Genomic DNA, 27,237 nt, shown 5'->3' on the forward strand with positions numbered 1-27,237 from the left:
CAATTTTTTTAATTTTTAATAAATAAAATTTATTTGTGTCAATTTTTTTTATTAATTAATATATTTAACTAGTTGTGCTTAGTTGAATATGTAGAGGAACAAATTGAACTCTTAGGTTTTTTTAATTAATTAGTTAAATATATTAAAAATTATTTAAATATAAAAATAATTAATTAATATATTTTACAACTAGTTCCGAATAGTAATTGCTTAGCATTTCAGTGACTTAGGGCTTGTTTGGCCCAATTTTTTTTAGAGCTTATGTAAATAGCTTATGCAATTTTTATATACTATTATAAGTTTGTCAAGGTAGTTTATGATAAAATAGTTTATAAAATTACAATATTTACTAGTGTAAACTTAATAAAATCTAATTTATATTACAGAAGCTGTTTGTACAAACCTTAAAAAAATCTGGGCCAAATGTACCCTAAATTTAATTTTGATTAATAAAAAAATGTTTGTCATAATTAGACTGGTAGTACAAAAAAGTTAGCTGCACATTGGATTATTATTATTAGGAAAATGGCACAATCCTCGATCGTCGCAACTCTTAGCCGGCAAGTGTTTAAAAGGAACATTACCTCTATACTCTTCGCTCACTCTTCTTCATCAGTCAGATCTTCTTCTTCTCTTTTCTTCAACCGTAAAATCCATCTCTCTGCTTCTCTCTCTTCTCAAACCACCGCCATGGGTGATACTCCCGTCGCCGTTGATGCTGGTATGGACGCCGTCCAGCGCCGTCTCATGTTCGATGACGAGTACGTTTCTCTTTCCTTCTATATATTGTTGTTGTTTATGTGTCTCTCGATTTCGTTCTATATGTTTGTTGTTTATGTGTCTCATCATCACTCTCGTCTATCTATGTATGTTGAATATGTTGAAGAACAAATTGAACTCTTAGGTTTTTTAATTTGATTAGAGTTGGATTTTAATTGGAAGCAGCTTTTGATTTAGGATTAGTTTTACTGAATTGAAAGATAAAATCTGCAATAATATCTTAAAGTGTAGTATCTCAGCTAATAATAGGTACAAATTAATTGCTCGGCTAACGTAAGCTTGTTTGTGAACTGCACGAGTAAGTATGTAATCATAATTTATTTATTTTAAAATAAATACATCAGGATCCTAACGTAATAGTAAAATTCAAGGGTTGACATTTCCTTCTTGTCGACTTCACAAACAATTTTGTGTTTTTTCCTTCAATTTTCCAGATCTGTTTACATTAGATATTCCTGACTTCCATTTTTACTAGTGCATTATATGTTTCTTCATCTTGCATGGAGTTGGTAATTTTTTTTTTAACTTTCACAGATGCATTTTAGTGGATGAGAATGACCGTGCGGTTGGTCACGAGTCCAAATACAATTGTAAGTCGATCTTCCATTTTGAAATCTTGTTTAGTTTGCAATTGCAAGGATTGGTATTGTTTGTCGGTATTTTTACGTCCGTACTTTGATACCTTGTAATTCACATTGTATTGAAAGAATATACTTATTTTATTTGTTGTGTTTGTATAAGTTGATGTTATGATATAGCTGGGGTGGGTGTATTATCGATTTTTTTTAATTGACAAATGTTATGATATAGCTGTTATTTTGTTGAGGTGGGATTGGATTCTCTCCCTTATCACTACACTACATAAATCTCCTACCCCAACCATCAAACCGACTTTATAAGCAAACTCTAATATGATGATTTGATAAATATGATTAAATAATAAATATATTAGCATTGCTGTTCATAATGTCCATTATTAAAAAAAATACTGGGTACAATTAAAAGGAGTGAAATCTTAACTTATATATTATGTAGATCAGTGAGATCAGTTTGTAATTAGTGATTGTGTTTATTAACTTTAATTTTTGGATTAAACTATCAACTGTGCAGTATATTTCGCATGTTGTGTAGTTCACTCTAATCGCCTTATAAATCTTTGATAATTTTGAATTGTGTTTTCTTGATACAATACTCATAAGTCATACACTCAAACTCATAGCCATGCCTATATAACACAGTATTCAGATAATGCATTTTACGTGTTTGTAAAGTTATCAGCAATTTTTGGTGAACAAATTTTGATGAGAAGAGTAATTAGATTAATAATTATATAGTCTAGAATTTGCGACTGATTTTAATGCAAACAGGCTGCTACTCAGGCCTAAAAGAACTGAAACTTCTAAATTTTATTTATTTAGGGTGTGTTTGGTAACACAAATAAGCTAGCTTATAGCTTATTATATGAGCTTATAAGCTTGTTTCAAAAAATTAGAGGTGTTTGGTAACAAGCTTTTTATACTAGCTTATAACTTTTTTTCAGATGCTATTTCAAGTAGCGTTTGAGCTTTTAGCTTATAGCTTTTTACACTTTATTCCATTTTTACCCTTTAATTTAATAACTACCCACTCTAAAAAAAAAAACTACCCACTATCAATTATGTAATTTTATATTTAATAACCACTTTAAAAGCTAATTTTACCAAACACTTTAATTTCAATAAGCTAGCTTTTCAGCTATCAGCTATAAGCTAGCTTTTCAGCTATCAGCTAGCTTATCAGCTATCAGCTAGCTTATAGCTTATTTTTACCAAACAGACCCTTAGTAGTAGCTTTTGAGTAAATTGATTGTGGGAACCTAAAATGCTAAAATTAAAATGTAAATTTCCGATGCATATGTGGATTTGGACTTCCTGAAGTAAAAATACTGCTCTTGGGAAATATAGAATGTTGGAATTAGATATAATTATTTTTCTTTTGTTAGTGTTGCTCCTACTCTGCCTATAGACCTGGTTCATTCGTTATTTTGACCTTCAACAATTTTATAGGCCACTTGTGGGAAAAGATTGAATCTGAAAATTGGCTGCACAGAGCTTTCAGTGTATTCCTGTTCAACTCAAAGTATGAGTTGCTTCTTCAGGTATGTATCTAGTTTTTAATATGATGTTAACTAGTTTTAATGTAAAGCTATTAATTTCCAAAGCATCATGCAGACTTGTGTTATGTACTGGATTCAGATCACAACAGGAAAGTAAAAGAAAAAAAAAAGAAGATAATTTTTATTGAATAACCATATTGGTACTCTGGGTTAGTGGAATTAGAGAAATGACTAATGAGAGTCCAAATCCTTGCAAAGATGATCCAGGATTTGAGAGTTTGGTCTCTCCTACCCTAAACAAATTGACCGACCAATTTTCGTCCCTTACATTCTGTATCTCTTTTTATAGAGGGTTAAGTTCTAACTAATTACCTAATCTATCAGCTTTCCTAAGTCATAACAACACCTAACTAATGGGAGTTGCTTTCTTAACCCAACTGATGTAAGACTTCCTAATTGGGCCTGTTTCTAACGTATTGGAACCTCATTTGTTGTATCATATCTTTATCCCTATGCCCCAAATTTCATGGCATCACTAGTTTTCATGCATATCTTTATTTCATATTTTTGTTTTAGTGTTTGGTAGACACTGATTAAAGAGTTTTTAGTTTTACATCTGCATTCAAACCACTAGGTGGGATAAAGACCCAGTGCCTAATATTTAAAGGGGAAACAGCTATTTGCAGTTAACTACTTCAGTGCAGCCCTTTTACAATGTAGTTGGTCTCATTTTTTGAAGGTTATGCAAACAAATAATTGAGAGACAATTACATACTAACATCATTTTGTGACTAGTTATTTCAACACTTCCTATTCTGATAACAATTTCATTATTACTTGCACATTGAACTATGTTAATATGATGTACGAACAACTGTAATATTTGATTGCCTCTTTTCCAAATTGTTGTTTTTGTCGTTGAATTTAGATTTAGCTATTACTTTTCTTATTTCCCCCCTTCTGAATGACTATCTGGTGAAAAATTCTCTATGATGATGCATGCCTGTTTTCATGTCTTAGAATCTTGGTTATAATTCTTTTTACTGAGTTAGATTCTTTGTATGTGGTGAAGCAACGATCTGCAACAAAGGTAACATTCCCTCTTGTGTGGACAAACACCTGCTGCAGCCATCCACTGTACCGAGAATCTGAGCTTATTGAAGAGAATGCCCTTGGTACTGTGTGCATATATAGAAAAGACTATGATGTACTTTTTGTTGCAGCTTTTTGTTATTCATTTTTACTCTTTGTATTACCAGGAGTAAGAAATGCAGCTCAGAGGAAGCTTTTGGATGAGCTCGGTATTCCTGCTCAAGATGTACCAGTTGACCAGTTCACCCCATTAGGTCGCATACTGTATAAGGCACCTTCTGATGGCAAATGGGGAGAGCATGAATGTAAGCAAATTTAAATGGTTCAAAGTTTTACTGCAAGCTGATTTTGTTCTTTAAGTATCCAAACTAGTTTTTTTTTTTGTTTTTGTTTTTGGTTTCAATGAGCTGGGGATCGAACCCAAGACCTATAGTGTACTACCTAAACCCCTCACCACTAGACCAAACCTAGTGGCTTAGTATCCAAACTAGGTTTAATGCACAGTAAATTAGGTTTCTTGAGTTTATGGCTGTGGAAGCGACGATTCCTTCAGATAGTGTTGACTTAACTTTTCCCCCTCCTTGATTGCAGTGGATTATTTGCTGTTTATTGTCCGGGATGTTAATGTTAATCCAAATCCTGATGAAGTGGCTGATATCAAATATGTAAACCGTGATCAGTTGAAGGAGCTGTTAAGGAAAGCCGACGCAGGCGAGGAGGGTTTGAAGCTGTCCCCTTGGTTCAGACTAGTTGTGGACAATTTCTTATTTAAATGGTGGGATCATCTTGAGCAAGGGACCCTTGGGGAGGTCATTGACATGAAGACAATTCACAAGTTGACATAAAAGCAGAGATCTTGCAGCATGCTATTAAGGATTGATATTTTCTGAGCAAATGAAATAAAATTGATCCTTTCTGTTGTTTGATAATATAGCCAGAACATGCGCCTGGGTGTATCTTATAATTAGCAGAAAGTTTTGTTGTTAAGTTTAGGATTTTGAGATGTGTGCAAATGTTTAATAATGAACTATTTAAATTGTTCTCTTGATATTAAAGGTGTTACGTGACTTGAATCGTAAGTTTATTATCCTGGCGAACTGTCTGTTGGTGGATTTTTTTTCTTAATATTTTTTTTAATAAACAAAGTACTACCTCCATTTCTAAAATAAATTACTCACTTTGAAGGCTTGAACTACCACAAAGGCTTGAACTACCACCGTTTCTTGGCATGTTCACACTAGATCACACCTAAAGAGCATATGACGAGGATTGAGCAGAGAATGCTTTATAATTTTTTTTCTACCATCTAAAATATTGTTCGTTTCTATTTTTTTCTTTAGAGAGTATTCTTATCTTATCTCCGCAGGTCCCCGTAGTTTCCGTGGGAATCTATTAATATTTTAAAAGATATCAAATTTTTGTTATTTTTAATCAAACTAATTGTACAAACAAATAAAGTTTAATAATAAAATATATATAAAAATTAAGATATTATTGTGAGTCTTGTGACAATAATAAATAACACACATAATTTTTTTATATATTTTTATTTATAATAAATGTTATTTTAATAAAGTGTAAGCGGATAAACTATTCGTGGGGTGGAGGATAAAATCTCGTCTCTATCCTGAAACCTCCATCGGAGGAACTTCTTCTGCCATCTCCATTCCGGCGGGAAAAATTCCCGGCCTTCGGGTATTCAAATAGGACAATCTACATGGAGATCTCGTTTATAGATCAAATTGACACCCTGCTAATGGGATTTGTATTAATTTATTTTGGTCCATATTTTGGTGTATAAATATTTTAAATTTTGTTTTTAGTTATTATTCTAAAAAATTTAATCAAGTTTTAATCTCCAAATATTTTTTCTCATGAATTGTGGTCTCTAGTTTTAAATAAACTCATGCGTGATGTGTATCCTTCAAAATTTTCAATTATTTTTCATTGTCATATTTAATACATTATTAAAACATCTCTTTATAAAAAGTTATATTTTTTTTCTTGACGAAAAATTTAGAATTTGTTAACAAATGATGAATCTAATATGAATTTTTAAGTTTTTGACGCTTAAAAATTCATATTTAATTCATATTTTCTTACAAATTTCCAAATTTTTTATGGGAGAGATTCTTATTTTTTTAAATATTATAAATATGAATATAAAAATTTATTAAGAAAAAGAGTACAAGACTGAAAAGCGGAAACTAAAATCCGCAACGAAAAATATTTGATAACTAAATTTTGCTATGAAATTTATTAGATGGAATAAAATTGAAATTTAGAATTGTACCAAAAAAATAAATTGAAATTTAGAATATATTTATAGTAGTAGAGATTAATGATATATTTCCACATCATTTAATTGATGTGACACATCATGTATTCTTAAATATCATACATGATGTGTTGATATATTAATAGACGCATGTGTAAAATAACTTTACACCGACGTTGTATATAAATTAAATTCTTTATGTGTATGTCAACAAATTACTTTAACCAACAATGAATTGGTCCAAGTCGTAAGAGTTTTGGTCCCCTTAAGCATGTGGTTAAAGATTCTATTCCCGACTCATGTGTATGAAAAAAATTCGGTTGGGAGAAAAGAACTCATCTTGTGTGCCCTAGAGGCGGTGGCGGAACCGGGATTTTTATTTTGGGGGGCCACTAAAAAATATAGTATATAAATTAAATACGAAAATTATATGTATACAAAAAATTGATCATCAATAAATCAAGTTTCATTCAGTCAAAAAATAAATCAAGTTTCATATTTTAAAATAATACTCTATGTGTGTGCCAAGTGACTTGAAATAATCAATAATTGACTTTAAACTAATACTCGCACAATTTGATCATTAAAAACTCGTATGTTTAAGTAAAAAGAAAGTCCATATTTTTAATTGAAAATAATTGTATGTTTTTATAGAAAAAAATAAATAGAAATTGTGCATTTTTTGCATTGATATATACATATAAAATTTAACTTTTTTTAGGAAAAGATTCTTGCTAATGAATTGAGACAATATTTTGTACCAAAGGATTGATTTTCTTTTAAAAAAATAAAAAAGAAACAGAAAAAGCCTCCACCAACTAAGAGGCTGCTGCATTTATCAACTCAGACCAGCAACCACAACTAATATTATTACTCCAAAATAAATATAGGGTCCGTTTGGTGCGCAGGATAGTGAGAGATGATATGATAACATTATCCTATCCCGTTTAAATCGATCGTTTGGTGCACTAATAAGAATAAGAAATGATAACTTTAAGCTATTTGTAATCCTATCATGTTGACCTTTTGTTATTTTTATCCTTAATTTAGGTTGGGTTAGCAACCTGATAGGATTTGGGAAAGCTTTTACGTGTTGTATTCTTTTATTCACGCAATCAACTCCTATTCTCCGACTACGTGCCTCCTGCTCCGACAAACCTCTCTCTCCCATCCCTTCCCCTTTCTTTCTTACGACCTTCTTTCTCCCACAAATTAGTTATTTGCTTTCTTGTATTGATATAATCCCTTGATTTGTTCCCAATTTCATGTATCGATCTGTTCTCTTGTGTTCTCAATTCCCCCCTTTTTTTTTGTTTGATTGTTAATTCCCTACTCAAATTAGTTTGTTTGTTTAATTCCCCATTTTTTTTTATCAGTTTTTCATGTATAGATATGAATTCTCTATTCCTATTTTTCATTTTCAATTCATTCTTTTGATTTAGTTATTCTCTCTACCAACTCTAATTTGAGTAGTTGCATTTGTTTTCTAATGTTAACAGAGCCATCTCTTTGCTTGTCTGCAATTTGCGTTTTTTATCTCCATTTTGTTCCCAAATATTTTCTCAATTTGTGTTCTTTTAATGGGAAATGATTAAAAAAAAAGTTTGTTATTTAAATATAATATGTGTTGCTTAAAAAATTATATATATGTCAGAAATCGCGTACCAATTGTCTATAAAAAAATTGTGAACCAAACACATGACATTATAAAATAATGCTATCCTATTTTTTATCATTTGTGTACCAAACACTTGATATGATAAATGTAATCCTGTAATTATCCTATCCTATCACTATCCAACTTTTTATCATATCCTATCTTTTTCCTATCCAGCACACCAAACGGGTCCTATGGGTATACTAGTATAACTTATATTTGTAATTTTATAAAAATATAAAGGGTATACTAGTAATTTATCATTTTTCGGGGGTGGCCGTGGCCATCCACAGCTACACCCTAGTTCTGCCACTGCCTAGAGGTTACCCGACGGAGATTAGTTATCACTAACGACGGTGAAAACTTAGTATTTAAAAAAATAATAGTGTAATTATACAGTAAAAAAAAACTGTAATAAAAAAATGAAGGGTAAATAGTGTTATACCCCTGTAAAATAGGCGAGTTTTGCGTTACCCCTCGCAAAATATTTTTTTTGAGATTACCCCAATGCAATGTCAAGATTCCTTGCGTTACCCCCCTGACTCAACAAGTGGGCATATGACATGGAAGAATCTTGACGTGGCATGACACGTAGAAATTAATTTATTTTTTATTTATTTTGAATTGCCAACTCAGTAATTATTTATTTTTTAATTAAAAAAAAATGAAAAAAAACTTTTTTCTTTTAAAGAAACTTTTTTTTTACGAACCTAGGTAAAAGAAAGTTGTAATTTTTTTTACAGGGGGTAATGCAAAACTCGCGTATTTTGCAGGGGGGTAACGTAAAACGCAATTTTGCCCAAATTGAAAACTTTCTTCGTTTTTGCCTCAATCCCCTTGGTTTGATAAAAAATTCGGCAACATAAGGCTTAATTTATAAGGTCTTCCTTACTTGACAAGATAATAAAATCAGAATAAAGTGCATAATGTACACTTGGTAACTACTGCACTTAAAGTGCATCATTCATTAGATAGTAATAAGCACATCTAGTGCTTAAGTCATTACAACACCAAAATAAGCACATATAGTGCATACTAATTCATAACACCACCAAAATAAGCACATATAGTGCATAAGTCATAATAAGCACATATAGTGCATAAGTCATTGCAATCTCAAAATAAGCACATATAGTGCATAATGTACACAAAATAAGCACATATAGTCATACGACATTACACAAGTAAGCACTAATTTTTGTTAATATTTTTCCAAGATTTCATGGCTCTATAACAAGTTCCAAGCTTTGTTGAATCTTCTTGTGTTAATATCCCTTCATGCGGCTCTTTAATCACTATAGGTTAGGCAATACTTGAACCAACTCCAACAATTGGTTTTGCTAAAACTTGCTGCATGATCCTTTCACTACTTCTTTTCCTTTTCCCATGATACAATTTCCTCTTCATAGATTTCTGCTTCACAGCCTTGCCCTTCACAACATTGTCTTTGTCATGGTCTGCGTTGTCCTTATTAGCTTCAGCAATGTCTTCAACAGTTACTTCAGGAATTGTTGCCATAACTTCATCAGAGATCTCTTCAAATAGTGACTGACTTGTTGTTGTCTTCCTTTACAAATTGACCTCCATGGTGAAAAACCACACTAAAGGTATCATCAATTTTACTGTGAAACATAAAAATGCAATTTTTTAGTAAGACAATGTCATTATCCCCATTTTTTAACCCCACACGTAAAAACAAAGTATACAAGGGTAACCTACAAACACCACACAACAATACACAATAAACAGAGAATACTCAAAGCTTTGTGAGAATCTGACCCTACCACAAACGGATTTGGATTCAGTGAATTCACTTTGGCTGTGCAGTCACTGCAGTCAAATAAATTTAGACCCTTCACATCATCCAATGCTTTATATACTGCCACGACATCTAATTTACAACTTACAAGGGTAAAACAACATAGTTTGAAAAGTTGAATTTTCATATTAGCATATCATTGTTATAGAGTCCAATAGCTTTAGGTGTTACTTCAATGGATTGCCTTTTTGTTTAAGACGAGGACAATACATCATCTGTGATGTTAAAATCTCCATATTTCTATTCTCTCCATCTGATATGCTTAATTGCAAAAATTATCTAGAAAAGCACTAATTTTGCAGGGTCCAAATTCATTGATTGCAGTGACTGCATAGCCAAAGTGAATTCACTGAATCCAAATCCTACCACAAACACAACAAATCTACTATGTGATTAAAGCTTACAAGACTCAATTTTCAAAAATCGAAACTTACCTCCTCACGGACTCAGTTTTGTTCTTCTTCATCTTCACAGTTTCGTTCTTCTTCTTCGTGGTTTCTTTCTTCGAGTTCGCCGTTTCCTTCTTCTTGGTGTTCGTCGGTTTCATCTTCGTTTTCGTTCCGTTCATATGTAGCGATTGTTCTTCGTTTTCAATTTGGGGGTTAGGGCAAAGCGATTGTTCTTGCGTTACTATGTGATTGCAGTTTTTTTTTTTTGGTTACTCTATTATTATTATTAGTTATTATTATTATTATTAGTTTTTTGGTTACTATTATTATTATTAGTTTTGTTTTCATCTTCGTTTTTTTTTTGTTACTCTATTATTAGTTATTATATATATATATGAGAATTTTTCTTTTTATATATAATAACAACTTTTAGTAAAAAAAAAAAAAATTTTCTTTTAAGTAAGTTCATAAAAATATAACAACTTTTAAGTTTTTTTTTTTTTCATTTTTTTAATTAAAAACCCACATTAATTAATGAGTTGGCAAATAAAAATAAATTAATTTCCACGTGTCATGCCACGTCAAGATTCTTCCCCCACTTGTTGAGTCAGAGGGGGGTAACGCAAAGAATCTTGACATTGCAGGGGGTAATCTCAAAAAAATATTTTGCACTGGTAACCCAAAACTCGCCTATTTTGCAGGGGTATAACACTATTTACCCAAAAATGAATTGTTACTTTCTTTCTTCTCTTCTCTTCAAGTGGGAGGTAGACATTTGTGCTGCTGTTGAATGTTGATAACGTGACTGATCTCTCTCTCTCTCTCTCTTTTTTTCTCTGAAGACAGTGTCAAAATCTATTCGCAGTGTCAACTTTGCAATCCAACCCATTTCCATTCAAATTTACAGATCCATTTTCCATCCTCATCGGTACATACTTCTCTTCATTTTCCGATTCCCATCACCTACAAATTATCTCATAGATCTCGATCGCATCATTTACGATTTCCTTTTTCTTTTCTTCTATATTCATTCACCGTTTCTTTCATTTTCGATTTTGATTACTATACTTCATGTTATCGGCTATTATCTTTATGAACTTTGATGCTTTAGTTCATATAAATTTTATCTTATTATATACTTTTGTAGTTTCCTATATGCAAATGCAAGTTAGTTGTTATACCATATATAGATATGTTTGTATCTGAGTTTGGATTTGCTTTTCACTTACAAAAGTTTTATTAATCTAATCCATCTACCGCCTGTTTGGATTGGTGGATTAATTGAACTTCTCTAATGACATGTGATTTGTGAGACTGTTTGGGAGAACTTACCAAAACAGCTTATTTCAATTTTTATAAGTTTTTTCAATTTATTTTAATAATTTCTCCAATATAAATTATGAAAATAGCTAGTAGTATATGTAAAAACATTTTATCGTTGTTTTATATTTTGCTATAAAAATAGCTTATGTATACATAATAAGCACTTATATCATGATAAGTGCTTGTGGTATAAGCTGTTTATCCTAACAGGCCTTGAGTCTATTATTCTTTGTTTATGAATATGACTTTATATGTTTTCAGTTGTGTATGAAAAAAAAATTGTTTTCCCTATTCAGTTTCTATTTTCAAGGACTTGTTTTTAGTTGAGTCTATTAGTTGTGTATGAAAATCAAGGACCTGTTTGGTTTGAAAAAAATTGTTTTCCCTATTCAGTTTATATTTTCACTTTTAATTGCAAAAGTGTCTATTTTTTCATTTCATTTCTTGTTTTCGAAGATTTATACATGAAACAACAAAAACAAGTTATTTTTCTTCTTGTTTTTGGTGCTTCATGTGCTAATATATGAAAATTGAAAACTAGAAAGAAAATGAGAACAGGATTACTATTTTTGTAATTAAATGAGGGAGCTTATAAAAATTTACGATGCAGTGTAGTTTCAATTTATATGATAAGCTATTGTATTTCAGGATTGTTTTAGTATTTTTTTACTATAAGTGTTTGTGGATTTATTTTTCTTTTCTAAACTAGATCATAATCTTCAATTTGATTTGGGAATCTGAAGTCTGGTTTCTGTTTGTCCTGTTGCAGGTTTCTTGAAATAAATGGCCTTGGTCACCACTGCTGAAGTGTGTGATGCAAACCCACAGTTAATTTTGAGTGGGGAGCTTCGTGCCCTTCAGCCAATTTTTCAGATTTATGGTCGAAGACAGGTCTTTTCCGGACCTATAGTTACCTTGAAGGTGTTTGAAGACAATGTCTTAGTGCGTGAGTTCCTTGAAGAGAAAGGCAACGGAAGAGTGCTTGTTGTGGATGGTGGTGCCAGTTTGCGCTGTGCAATATTGGGTGGCAACCCTGTTGTGCAAGCACAGAACAATGGATGGGCAGGTATTATTGTGAATGGATGTATAAGAGATGTGGATGAGATCAATGGTTGTGATATTGGTGTGAGAGCTCTTGGTTCTCATCCTATGAAAGCCAATAAGAAAGGTATGGGAGAAAAGCATGTTCCCATAACTATTTCTGGGACAAGGATCTGTGATGGGGAATGGCTTTACGCAGACACCGATGGAATTCTTATCTCTCGAACGGAGCTTTCTGTTTGATTGCAATTCATGTGTAAGGCCTGTATTTATTACTGGCAGGAAAGGCATGTCATAGTGTAGTGCTTTCTGTATTTGTGTTCTTGATCCTTGTTTCTTATCTTTCCACAAAATTGTAACGCTATTGGTCCCCATGATAATGAAAGTAGGTTGGAATGTTTGTCCATTTTACACCAACTTTATCTCTGTTTTGAATTGCTGTCATCAGAATTTGCTTTTTTTTTTCTTCTACTTCTCCATAATTCAGTTAGTCGTTGCAACTTGCATCAGTTACTAAGTTTGGGGAGATCTAGATGCAAAATATATACACGGCCAAATTTTGATAAACGATGGTATTTTCTTTTGTTTGCTATAGATGATGTTGCTGTCCAGAAATCTAAAGAGGGAAAGATCGTATCAGTGTGTTATAAATTTGGTATGGCGCATCTCTCCTTGTCTCTTATTTCCAGATAGCAGTATCCTAAGGATTACTGATGGGACATTGGCCAAATTGGCCTGATTAAATGTTATACTGATGAACTTACCCCCAAAATTTGCCATTTTAAATTGTCAAGCCATTGGGAGTAAGTTAGAGGCGAGACATTTGTGTTGTTTGCATGAGGTTACAGTCGTAGGTTTCAGCTTCATTTCGAAATTTTATGCATGACTTTGTATACAATATTACTAATTTTATTGGTATATAAAAATTATACTCCTTTGTAAAGCTATCTTCTTGAAGTAGGGGAGATTTGGCCATATGGTAACGAATGAGGCAACGTGATTCTGCCTCTAACTACTTTGAGCATATAAGAGCATTCACAATGGAGCACTCCATTTTTGAGTACTTAAATGGTCCCACATAAACACATCATCAATTTATTATTTTTTTAATAATAGTACCTAATAGGTACTCAACCCCTCCAATGGAGCATTTCTTAAAAAGTTCTAAAATGGGTCCCATCAATAATTCCACATCATTAAAATTTGAAATTTAATTTAAAATAATATTGTTAAATTTTAAGAATTACATAATTAAAAAATAATTTAAAATAATTAATAAAATGGTAATTTTGAGAGGAGTAGAATCCTTCAATTTGGTTTTGATTTATATGATAGGAGTATTCATTTTTTTTTCAATGGTAAAAAGAAACATACAATGACTACCAACGTGTATATATGGTTGACATTAAATTTTTATGCCAATTTAAAAATTGTGATTTTTTTATTTTTTGAATATATTAAATAAAGTGGGTCCCATAAAAAGAAAAGAGAGAGAGTTCTTATATTAGAAGTGGTACCTATTAGGTACTAAAATGTGTTGTGCTCCGATGGTAGTACCTAATAAGTACTATGAGTACCTAATAGGTACTACACCATTGAAGATGGTCTAATAGAAAAGGTATCAGGTGGGACCTGGATTTGCTACAGTCCAAGAAGTACGCGGTGATGCTATGCATTGTGTTTCTATGCCTATTAAATGTCTGTCCTATTGTACCCATTACGATTTACAGGGTAGAAAGTGAGTCACTCTAACCATTTTTTATTCACCCTCACTATTTGAAGGGTTGCCATTCCTTGTCGGTTGTGCAGCTGTAAAACTCCTAAACAACTCTCGTGCCTGATTCTCAAACTGTACTATTTTTTTTGTAATATATATGGGACAAGTGATCACTTGATCAATCTTCTTTCAAGTTATCCATACATAAGAAATATAAGAAACGAGGCGTCACAATCATATTGAAGGTAGTACAAAAACTAATTGTGTGCTGAGAGTGACTTGATTAACGCTTCTTCTAACAAACAATCATGTCGTGCCATCACGTGCTTCATGTTATCTTTTTTTTTTTTTTTTTTGAATTTACGTGCTTCATGTTATCAAATATCAAGTAATGTGAGACTCTTTGAGCTCTCAGTTGTGTGACTTAGGCACCACTTTTATAAAGTATCGTACTATTTGGATCTTATACGAGCTCTCTGATTTTATTCTTTTTTACTTTTTTTTTTGGTTTTTCACCACCAGTTGAATCTGGTTTGGGGGTCAGTTCTGACATCAAGTGGTTCCAGACTCTTACCAATCGTAGTTGCGGGGGATCGAACCGTGGTCCTCACTACCAAGTTCAGCGTCAATCACCACTGAACCAACCAACGATTATCTGGTTTTATTCTTAAGTTACAATTAAAAAACATCCCAATGGTGTACTGGAATACAGTGTGTTCAATAAAATGCCTGTTAAATTTGCAGTCCAGAACTCAATCACCGGATGTTGCTGTGATGAAAATGCATGCAAGATATGATGGAATTGTTGATAAGGATTGATTCAGTTTATTGGGCATCCGTGATTGATGCTAATGCTCTGGTTAATATGTCACATACTCTCTTTAAGCTAATGACAATGATTAGAATGTTCAAATTCAAGAGCTATTTCTTGAAACAGGCATGGTTAATTGCGGCCATTTGGGCGAATATTGTGTTGTGTGGCTAGAAATTGTAGCATAGTACTAAGGTAACAGAAAGAGAAATCATTGAAACTACTAGCAATCTTTCCTTCACTGATTTGGAATCTCAATCATCTAAAGTTATGCCATTACTAAATATGTATTGGTAACTCATTCCTTTGGTTGGAATCACTGACATAGGTAAATGCTGATTATGTTCTTCTTTTCAAATATATTGTAACCATGGAATCCAATTTATTTTTTTGTTGGGAGATTCTATGGTGCAGTCCCACAATTGACTTCTTTGATGAAGTTGCTGATGTGGTTCAATAAGGAAGTAATGTTGACTTAATCAGTGCCAGATAATATTATACAATGCACATTATTTGCTGTGTATCTCTATGTACCCTCATAGATCAAGTGACACGTGGCATAAAACTAGAAGAGATTAGAACATCAAAATAATTATTTATTCAATAAAAAGGAAATAACAGAATATTAAAAAAAAATTGTACAACAATTTCATAGTCTCCTTCCTCTCATTATCTTTCCCACCACCGCTGCTCCTCCCTCTTTCTCTCATCGTCGCCGCCGATGCCACCTCCCGTCCGCTTCTGCAACTGGGTGTGATGGTTTTTTAACGAATAATTCTTTGTTTCTAAAATCCAGGTTATCAACACAAGTTTGATTATAATGAAGGCTAGTAACTTACATCTGAGTTTTATTTATTTATTTATTGGGTCTACAACTTCCTCGTTTATCTTAAAACCAAGAATCTATTTAACTCCAAAACCCATTTTTTGCCTCATAGTTGAAAAATTGACAAATACATTTTTCAGATTTATTAGTCCAAATACATTCATTATTCAATGAATCTAAAAAGTGAATTTTTGCTTATATTTATGTCCTGAGGGAGTATTTATTTTTAAATTATACTTTATTTATATATCTTTTAAGTCATTAACTTCAACCGAAGTATAGTTTTGAATCAATGATCAGTGTTAAAAGTGCTTCAGTTGAACTGAAGTATAATTTTCATTCAAATACTATATTTAATAGTGTTTCAGTTGAACCGGAGTATAATTTTAAATAAAATTAAACTTTTTTTTATAATTTTTAAATTATTAATTTCAACCGGAGTATAACTATCAGTAAAAGACTAAAGTTAATAGTAATTCAGTTTGATCCGTACTATAATTTTAAGTAAAATTATACTTTATTTATATAATTTTTAAGTCATTAATTTCAATTAGAGGATAATCTTAAGTTAAAGATTAGTATTAATAGTGCTTCAGTTGAATCGCAGTATACTATTTAATTTTAAATCTTACTTTATTTTTGTTTACACTGAAATTTGGTAAACAACCGCTAGTTTAAGTATTTAAACTCGAGAGATCAATTAGTAAATCTCAGGACAATTTTGTGTTTTGTTTGCTTAAGAAAATGTTTGAATGTTCGTCAAAAAGTTCAACAAACACTTAAGAATTAAATCTTGTGCAAATAATAAAGGAAAATGCTAATTCGAATCGCCTCGAAACAGCAGTTTCATGAAAAAAATATCAAGTAAAGCTAAGTAACATTGCTGGAAAGTAAATTGTGTTGGAACAAAATTGATTTAAAAATGTTTGCCCCTAAATCTATTAAGGTTTTGATGATAACAAAGTATTAATATAGAATTGGAAGGACTAAAAATTTATTTTAAGTGTGCAGAACCTAGCTTCAGATAAGCTCTGAAGAAAGCTCAGAAGACAAGGTTTCAGAAGATAATGGTCCTCAGTAGTTACGAGCATCAGAAGATGAAGTCATCAGAACTTCTTAAAGTCTGAGCTTCATCAAACTCTGAAGATCTTCTTGAAGTCTGTGAAGATTCTCATTTGAAGGTCAACTCTCCTACCAATGAAGAAAAGGACCCTTCAACCTTGATCAGAACAGCTAATCTCTTTTTGTCTGTCCACTCTTGAGAACGTGGGATATCAGACTTATTAGCTGAATAAGGAAAGTCTTCTCTGCACATGGTCAAAGTGTCTGAAACTCTTACTCTATTTTGGAAACGACCAAACTGCATCAGACAAGTTGCTTGAAGACAAAGGATATCTTCATCAACGGTCATCTTTGCAACGACTCTTTCTCAGTCCTATATATACTAGAAGAATCAAGTTGCAAAGTAATCAACAATCTTACACGCGCTCGAACAAACTCTGAATTTGTGAATACAAGCTCTGAACCTCTGAACTAGTGTTTTTCACTCTTAGTCCAAATACTTTGTATTCATTGTATTTGCTCATTAAGGTTCTCTTAAGAGCAGTTGTATTCTTTCAACAACTTTATTATCTCTGTTATTTGAGAAGTCTTAAGCTTGTGTGCTTAAGTGAGAAGTCTTAAGCTTGTGTGCTTAAGCATTGTTGTGAAGTCTCTTGCTTGTGTGCTTGAGCATTTGTAATCTTGTGTGATTATAGTGAAATCCCTTGGAAGTGCAAGGGGACTGGACTACTCTCGTTTTGTGAGAGGAACCAGTATAAATTGCTTGTGTGATCTCTCTCTCTCTCCCTTATCTCGTTTTATTGTGTTACTTATCCGCTGCTGTTGTAGTTAAGTTAAGAACTTTGAAAAAGTTTTAACTTGGCTAAAACAGAATTCAACCCCCCCTTCTTGTGTTTTCACACCTTCAATTGGTATATAGAGCACTGGTCTGTTACTTTCACTTAACAGTGAGACAGTAAAGATCTTGTGAGAACACTATGTCTGGAGAAGACGATAGTACTAGAACAACTGGTGAGGCCAGCGGTGCTGGTGGTGGTCCTAGAAATGCTTTTGGTTTTGATTACTTAAGTAATGAATCACATGAACATAGTGGCAATAGAAAAGCCCCTATATTCAATGGTGATGCATCATTATTTGAGTGGTGGAAGGAAAGACTGTATAGCAATATTACTGCTATTGATCATGAGTTGTGGGATTTGGTTGAGTTGGGAGTAGCTTTTGAAAACTTAAATGAACATGGAAGATTGTCCATTGAGCACAGAAAGTTACTCTCACCAGCTAACCTAAAAACGTATACCAAGCATCACAGAGTAAAGGACATTGTTGTTGGTGCTATTAGACATGAAGATTATGTCAGAATAGAAAACAAGTCCACTGCTAAATCTATCTTTGACTCTGTGTGTGCTACCTATGATGGTAATGAAAAGGTTCAAGAGGCTAAGGCTAGTTTCTTGATAAGGCAATATGAACTATTCACCATGCAACAAGATGAAAGCATTGAGACTATGTTTACAAGGTTTCAAATCCTTGTATCTGGTCTTAAAGCTCTTAAGAGGAGTTACTCCACCTATGTCCATGTCCAGAAGATTATGAGGAGTCTTCCTATTGCATGGAGACCTAAGGTCACTGCAATAGAGGAAGCTCAAAATCTCAAGACTCTGAGTCTTGAGGCTCTGATAAGCAATCTCAGAAGCCATGAGATGGTTCTGAATGTTGATTCAGAAGCTAAGAAGAAGTCCAAGTCTGTGGCTTTACAGTCAACTAGGACTCCTTCTAAGGCTCTTAGGACTCAGCTTCTTGACATTGAGGAGGAATCTTCTGCAGATGGTCAAGAGGAGGAAATGGGTGAAGAAGAGTTTGCCTTATTCACTAAGTTTCAGCAATGGAACAGATTTAACAAAAGAAACTTCAGAAGAAATAGCTCAAGAAATTTTGTCAGTAAAAAGGATGATCAGAAGAACTGCTTCAACTGTAAGAAGCCAGGACACTTTATTGCTGACTGTCCAGAAATGTCTGCCAAAGACAAAAGCAAAAGATACAGCTCAAAGAAGCAACAATTTAAGAGCAAGTTGAAAAAGAGTCTGATGGCTACTTTTGAGGAGCTATCATCTGAGGAAGAAGTTGAGGAAGAGGAAGAGGCAAATCTAGCCCTAATGGCTTCAACTGACTCAGATGCAGACCCAGAGGATGAATCATAATCAGATTCAGAAGTTACAGATGACGTATTTTCTGACTGTTCTAAATCTCAACTTATAACTGCTCTTAACAAGGTCATTGAGAAACACCTCAGAGTGTTAAGTAAACAAAAAACTTTACAAGAAAAGCTTAACACTCTGACTGAACAGGAAGGTCATTTTCAAGGTCTATACCAAGAAACTCTGAACAGAGTAAATGATCTTGAAAAGGGCTGTGCTGTGTGTCACAAACCTATTGATGAGCAGGAAATAGCTCTTCAACAGTTTGTGCATCTCAACCTTGGGAAGAGCAAAGCTGCAAATTGAATTTATAATGTCATGAGACATAGAGGAGAAGGACTTGGCTATGAATATGGTAGAACATATTCAAAGCTAAAGACCTTTGCCAAAAAGGTTGGAAAATCTTGGGTTTATTATGTTGTTCCACCAAGTGAAGAGGGAAAGAATTCTGGTACTCTGGGAAATGAGGATGATGATCTGAGAAAATTAGAAGCTGACAGCTCAGAGGAACCAAGTTCCTCAGGATCTGGGAAGAAAAGTTCAGAAGATAGAAGTTATTCAGAACCTGAGAATATTAGTTCAGATGTTCTGAAAACTTCAAAATCTGAGACTTCAACTTCTGGAACCAAAGGAACTTCAGTACCTGAGACAAGTCAATCTAAAAGCTCAGAAGTTTTTAAAAGAAAAAATTCAAACTCCAAACCTCAGAGACAATACAGGACTCAGATTATTTATGATTCTAGAGTCAGTAGATATAACCAATCAGAACAAAGGATTGGTGATAAATACAAATTCTGGAATCATAAACAATCCAAATCCTGGAATAATAACAACTCTCAAACAAAGAAAAAGTTCCAAATGAGTTATTATTCCAAACCAAAATCTTTCTCTAACACTCAACAACATAGTAAGCATTTGTGGACTATCAAGCGTGGACCCAGAAGATGGGTACCAAAAGCTGAAATAATGTACCATTCAGATTTACCAACTAGGAAAAGATATGTCTTGCCTAAAGCATGGAAACAAGTCCAATGCAAAGGAAGAAGGGCTTATGTCCTAGACAAATGGCTGACAGGTTCTCAAGTTACCAATTAGAACTTGAGAAATGAAGAGGAAGAATACTGGGATGACTTTATCATTAACTGTGATGAAGAATTCTACCGCAATGATTAAAGTTGTTTCTCATACAGCCTACCACTCAAGGAAGTATCATGAATCACTCATGGTATCTGGATAGTGGATGTTCAAGGCATATGACTGGTGACAAACAACTATTTTCTAAGTTGACTCTGAAAGAGGGAGGCTCTGTTGGCTTTGGAGGTAACCAAAAAGGAAAGATAATAGGTACAGGTACAGTAGGTAACTCTTCCCTATCTATTAATGATGTTTGGTTAGTAGATGGACTCAAACATAACCTATTGAGCATAAGTCAATTTTGCGACAATGGTTATGTAGTTGTCTTTAATAAGGAATCATGTACTGTAACTAAACAATCTGACAACTCCATTGTATTCAAAGGTCTGAGAAAGAACAATGTTTATAAAATAAATCTTTCTGATTTGAATGAACAAAAAGTGGTGTGTCTTTTGACCTTGAGTGAAGAAAAATGGATCTGGCATAAGAGGTTAGGCCATGCTAACTGGAGGTTAATCTCTAAGCTTAGCAAGCTTGACCTTGTCAGAGGTTTACCAAAAATTAAATATCACTCAAACACACTTTGTGGTTCTTGTCAAAAAGGAAAGATTACAAAATCTTCTTTTAAACCCAAAAACATTGTTTCTACCTCAAGACCATTGGAACTTCTGCACATTGATTTGTTTGGGCCAGTTAACACTGCCTCTATCAATGGAAAGAAGTATGGTTTAGTAATTGTTGATGATTACAGTAGATGGACTTGGGTAAAATTCCTAAGAACAAAAGATGAAGCTTATGATGAGTTTAGCATCTTCTGCAAACAAATTCAAAATGAAAAAGGCTACACTATTTTAAAAGTTAGAAGTGATCATGGTGGAGAATTTGAAAATGAACCTTTTGAAAACTTTTGTGAAAAATATGGCATTTTGCATGAATTCTCTTCTCCTAGAACTCCTCAACAAAATGGGGTTGTAGAAAGAAAAAATAGAACTCTACAAGAAATGGCCAGAACCATGATGCATGAAACTAATGTAGCAAAGTTTTTATGGGCAGAAGCTGTAAACACATCATGTTATGTTCAAAATAGAATCTATATCAGATCTAAATTGAACAAAACTGCTTATGAACTGTTCAAAGGAAGAAAACCTGACATTTCTTATTTTCATCAGTTTGGATGTACTTGTTACATTTTAAACAACAAAGTCCATCTAAAGAAATTTGATGCTAGAGGTTATAAGGGTATCTTTATAGGATATTCTGAACGCTCAAAAGCATACAGACTGTATATTTCTGAAACACATACTGTGGAAGAAACTATGCATGTCAAGTTTGATGACAAAGAGCCTGACCAAGTGTCAGAGCTTGTGGAAGGTTTGTCTAGATTTCAGGTATCAGAGGATCAGTATTCAGATATTCCAAACTATTCAGAACATCCATTCTCTGAAGAACCTTTGAACATGATAATTCCTACAGACTCTGAACATCAAAGGAATGAAGCAGCTGCTGAACCTGCTGTTGATGAGTCTGAAGATGATGAACCCCCTAGAAACACTTTCAAATACAAATCATCACATCCAGAGGAACTGATCTTAGGCAATAAAGATAGTCCAAGAAAGACAAGATCTCAACTAAGAAATGAGGAATCCTTAGTTGGTCTTATTTCAATGATGGAACCTTCAAAAGTTGATGAAGCTCTGAAAGATGATGCTTGGATAGTAGCAATGCAAGAAGAGCTGAATCAATTTCAAAGGAATGATGTATGGACTCTAGTGCCCAAACCTTCACACAAGAACATTATTGGAACAAAATGGGTATTCAGAAACAAGCTGAATGAACAAGGTGAAGTGGTAAGAAACAAGGCTAGATTGGTTGCACAAGGTTATAGTCAGCAAGAGGGGATTGACTATACTGAAACCTTTGCACCAGTAGCTAGACTTGAAGCTATCAGGTTACTTCTATCTTATGCTGTTAATCATGGAATAACTTTGTATCAGATGGATGTTAAAAGTGCCTTCTTAAATGGTTTCATTTCTGAAGAAGTGTATGTTAAGCAACCTCTTGGTTTTGAAGATGTCTCAAACCCAGAACATGTTTTCAGATTGAAGAAATCACTGTATGGTCTGAAACAAGCTCCAAGAGCTTGGTATGATAGACTCAGTAATTTCCTTCTTGAAAAGGGTTTTGAGAAAGGGAAGGTTGACTGCACACTCTTTAGAAAAACAACCAAAGAAGATATTTTAATCATTCAAATATATGTTGATGATATTATTTTTAGTTCAACTAATGCTTCCTTGTGCAAGAATTTCTCTAAGATAATGCAGGATGAATTTGAAATGAGCATGATGGGAGAATTGAAGTTCTTCCTTGGAATTCAAATTAATCAGAAGAAGGAAGGAACTTATGTTCATCAATCAAAATACACCAAAGAACTTCTGAAGAAGTTCAACCTAGATGACTGCAAGATAATGAACACTCCCATGCATTCAACTACCAACATGAGCAAGACAGAAGATGAAGGAAAAGTAGACCAAAAGGTCTACAGAGGTATGATTGGTTCCTTACTCTATCTGACAGCCTCTAGGCCAGATATTTTATTCAGTGTTTGCTTATGTGCAAGATTCCAGTCAGATCCAAGAGAATCTCATCGTACTGCTGTAAAGAGAATCTTTAGGTATCTGAAAGGAACAACTAATCTTGGACTTCTCTATAAGAAATCCAATGATTATGTGCTAAATGGATTTTGTGGTGCTGACTATGCCGGAGATAAAATTGAAAGAAAATCCACAAGTGGCAATTGTCAATTTGTTGGTGAAAACCTTATCTCCTGGGCTAGTAAGAGACAAACTACTATAGCTTTGTCTACAGCAGAAGCAAAATACATTTCAGCAGCTAAGTGTTGCACACAACTACTCTGGTTAAAATATCAGCTAGAAGATTATCAAGTAAACAGTCACAATATTCCTTTATATTGTGATAATACTGCAGCCATTCATCTTTCTAAAATCCTATCCTTCACTCTAGAGCCAAACATATTGAAATTAAACATCATTTCATCAGAGATTATGTTCAGAGAGGCATTATAGATATTAAGTTTGTTGATACTGAAAATCAATGGGCTGACATATTTACTAAAGCCTTACCTGTTGAAAGATTTGATTTTATAAAGAAACATCTGAACATGTTTTCAATCTCTGAATAAATTTTTTTTTTGGCTTCTAAGGTGTAAGAGGTTATGTATCTCAGAACTTCTGGTTCAGAACATCTGAACACATAAGATCTGAAGTACTTAACTCTGATAGAATCTTTTCAACTCAGAGGCTCTGACCTTTCTAAGTGGAAAACGTTCAGTATTCTCTACTGAACAGTTATTCACTAAGTTGGCAGTTACCGAGTAATCTTTTGCACGTGGCTCATGTGTGTCAGGTAGTGGGTGGTTAATGATGACTTTTAGCACTACTACAAAAATGAGTTTTAATAGCGCCCTTTTAATAGCGCTTATTTAAAACACGCTATTAAAACACAAACTGTAGCTTTTATAATAGCGCTTTTAGGAAAACCGCTATTAAAGCCTTCGACCAATGAACTCTATAATATCGCTTTGTAGAGAAACCGCTATTAAAACCCGAAACGCATAGCATTATAATAACGCTTTTAAAAAAATGCTATTAAAGCTTATAACCTGCGCTGGAAAATTAATAAAAAAGTGTGGTGGGTGGGTGTCGAACCCATGACCCCTTGAACCCTTTTTTTTTTTTTTTTAAAAAAAAATATTAAAAATTAAAACAGAAATTATAGAAAAACAAAATCAAAACTGAGATCAAAACTTCAGCGCACTAAAATCAGTTCTTCCACAAAAATCTTGAGCACACGATCTCATCTATAAACCCTAATATCCAAAGGTAACAAAATCATCTTCTTCAATCGAATTCCTTCAAACCCTAAGAATCGAACTCATCTTCCTGCAATCGAATTCTGCAATCGAATCCCTAACCCATAACCCATAAATTATCTTCTCTCCACCATATACGCATCAATTAATCTTTCACAATTCGTACTCGTTTGTCACCGTGCTCGTCACAACGTTCGCGTTGCGCTGTCACAACTCAAACCATCGTTATTAAGGTATGCTTACATTTTAGATGTCTGAGAAAATTTAATTTGCAAAATTGATTCAAGTTAGAAGACATTGTTTTTGTTGGCTGGCTATTTAACTATGACTTTTTCAACTAATATTATATTGGGTGCAATTTTTCTCCCAATTTTGTATCTATCATGTTCTGTTTGTGTTGGGTTCTTGTTTTTGGTGTATCTTAGATTGGTTGGTTTAGGTGTTTTTGTGTTATTTAGCTGCTATATGGAATAGATTTATGTGCTATTTGGCTGGTTGTTTAGGCGTGTTGTGTGTAATTAGGCGATATAATGTTCAAGAATTAACAAGGTTCTAAAACAAAGAGAGATTTGGCAGAGAAGCATGTCGAGGCCATCACCGTAGTAGCACGACAGATTGAGGTTGGAGAAGCTATTGAAAAGGTAACGGAGGAAACAAACTGTTGGATTACATATAGTGAGTAAGAATTGAAGACAATTGGTGATGGATAGAAATTGTTGTTTGTGAAGAAGAAGATTTGAGAGAGTTTATTGTTCTCTTCCTTCTCATTGTGAATACATGAATGAGATGAGTGCCGTCAGCGGTTGTTGTCAAAGCAGGGGTTAAGTACTTACTTAGGTTCACAATCTTTAATAGTATGTGCCCCTGTATTTTTTTCACTTGTTGGTAGAGTTTAGAATTGTTGGTTCAGTGTGTGTGTTTTGTGTGTGATTATTCATTATTTTTGTGGATCCTAGTATTATACTTAGTTTCTTATTCATGGATTTTACAATCTTTTCGATTTCGTGTTAATTATACCAAGTGATTACTGCAAACTTATAAATGGTATTATTTGGAAAAGGTAATTTCTTATTCGTTTGGTAATTTTGATGGATAAGATAGAAATTTGTGACAATAGGCTGAGTCCACCCTTTGAGTTCCCAATCACATCTAGCCCCTCGTTGCAAAAATAATGATAAATAGTTAACTATATGGCTTGGTGTTACTTAAAATTTAGAGTAAAACTAAAATATCTTATCTAAGTTTTTGTTTTGTGGTAAGCAACTGATAACGATGGGTTTAAATTTTTGGCCGTCCTTGAATTTTGCACTGTTCAATAGTAAAAGGGAATTTGTGATTTATCGAAGCTGTTTCTCATTCTTTTGTGTGGTAGAAGCAAAAATATTGTTATATGTCCTATACTTGTCTCATAGACAAAATGAAGTGTGAGAAAGATGAAAGCGAGAGTGTGACAGAAGAGAGAGTGGAAGACATATACCTTTAATTTCCAATTTGGCACACTATAAGGTTTTGTGTTCATGGTTGAGATGTTATGAACTGATTTTTCCTACAAATCTAATTTGGTAATTAGTAAGTAAAGCCATGTAAATGATTTCAAGATAGTTTTGCAGGTTTTGCTTTCTTAGGTGTGGTTTTGTGCATTCATTTTTCAATATGGTGTAACACCCTAACCCATACTACCCTTAAAAACGTAATTTTAAAAACTTTTTAACAAGTGTAAAGGCAGAGTGCCACGCGGTAATTAAAACACAACCATACACATACATATTCATCATGGAATCAAACTAGTGATTAACACATACAAAGTGATGATGAAAAACATCAGACTCACATACAAAAGCTTATCAAAAGTCTAAAAGAAATTGAGTGGGAGAGTTCGGGAACGGAGACATAGACAATCTCCCCCCTCCTTGTCACTCAAGAATCATGAATTCTAATCTCTTACCTTAAGCAAAGATGATGATCCAAGCCTTCTCTTGCTCAAGCTTTCTCTTAGCCAAAACCCTAGCTCTTGCTCTATGGTTTTGCTCTTGCTCTACTCACTCAAAACTCAAGAAATGAAGTTATGAAACTATTCATAAGTTGGACTTGCTACTTATACTCTTTCCCATGGTCATGAACCAAGCCCATTTGGCTTAGGCCCATGCCTCTCACGCCCTTCAAGCCCAAAACCAAGGTTCTCGCGTCTAATAACTTACGTTCGGCTAAATAATTATTCGCCGCTCACTAAAATAATAAAAGCCAATTAATAAATAAAATACATTTAATAAAATATACGAATACGAAAAATGGGTCGTTACAATCCTACCCCCCTTAAAAGAATTTCGCCCTCGAAATTACCTAGAAACAGATCGGGATAAGAATCTCTCATCTTGCTTTCCAACTCCCACGTCGCATTCTCACCAGCCGGTCCTCCCCACACGACTTTCACGGATGCAATCTCTTTGTTTCTCAATCTCTTCACTTCTCTTCCTTCGATTCTCAAAGGCACAGTCTCAATGGTCAAGTCATCCCTCACTTGAACATCGTCCGATTCAATCACGTGTGTCGGATCAGACACATACTTGCGCAACTGTGATACATGAAAAACATCGTGCAAATTCGCCAATGATGGCGGTAATGCAATCCTATACGCAACTTTCCCAACTCGCTTCAAAATCTCAAACGACCCAATAAATCTCGACGTCAACTTTCGCGACTTCAACGCACGTCCTACTCCAGTAGTCGATTTAACTCGTAAGAATACATGATCCCCTTCTTGGAATTCAATGTCCTTCCTCCTCTTATCATGATAACTCTTCTGTCGACTCTGAGATGCTTTCATCTTCTCACGAATCATCCGAATCTTATCTGTTGTTTCTTGTACAATCTCTGGTCCAAGAATTGCACCTTCTCCAGTTTCATACCAACACAGAGGTGTCCTACACCTTCTCCCATACAAAGCCTCAAACGGTGCCATTCCGATACTAGAATGGTAACTGTTGTTGTATGTAAACTCTACCAACGGCAAACAAGAATCCCAATTCACGTTTTGCTCCAAAACACAAGCTCTCAACAAATCCTCTAAGGATTGTATCGTCCTCTCCGACTGACCATCTGTCTGAGGATGATACGCTGAACTCAACCTCA

General features: G+C 33.7%; 2 protein-coding genes across 2 annotated transcripts; both read left to right on the forward strand.

Moving 5' to 3' along the window:
- The first annotated feature begins 485 nt into the window (after nt 1-485).
- On the forward strand, nt 486-5,015 carry LOC123889768 (isopentenyl-diphosphate Delta-isomerase I). The gene is made up of 6 exons (XM_045939259.1): nt 486-761; nt 1,315-1,370; nt 2,826-2,917; nt 3,948-4,050; nt 4,135-4,272; nt 4,559-5,015. The coding sequence occupies exons 1-6, from the start codon at nt 526-528 to the stop codon at nt 4,810-4,812; spliced, it is 879 nt and encodes a 292-aa protein (XP_045795215.1). The 5' UTR covers nt 486-525; the 3' UTR covers nt 4,813-5,015.
- Nucleotides 5,016-10,867: 5,852 nt separating this feature from the next.
- LOC123892873 (putative 4-hydroxy-4-methyl-2-oxoglutarate aldolase 2) lies at nt 10,868-12,891 on the forward strand. The gene is made up of 2 exons (XM_045942753.1): nt 10,868-11,038; nt 12,203-12,891. Exon 2 carries the CDS (start codon nt 12,217-12,219, stop codon nt 12,715-12,717), a length of 501 nt encoding a protein of 166 aa, XP_045798709.1. The 5' UTR covers nt 10,868-11,038; nt 12,203-12,216; the 3' UTR covers nt 12,718-12,891.
- The last annotated feature ends 14,346 nt before the right edge of the window (nt 12,892-27,237 follow it).

The sequence above is a fragment of the Trifolium pratense genome, linkage group LG6 (genome assembly GCF_020283565.1).
Source record: "Trifolium pratense cultivar HEN17-A07 linkage group LG6, ARS_RC_1.1, whole genome shotgun sequence".
NCBI lineage: Eukaryota > Viridiplantae > Streptophyta > Magnoliopsida > Fabales > Fabaceae > Trifolium > Trifolium pratense.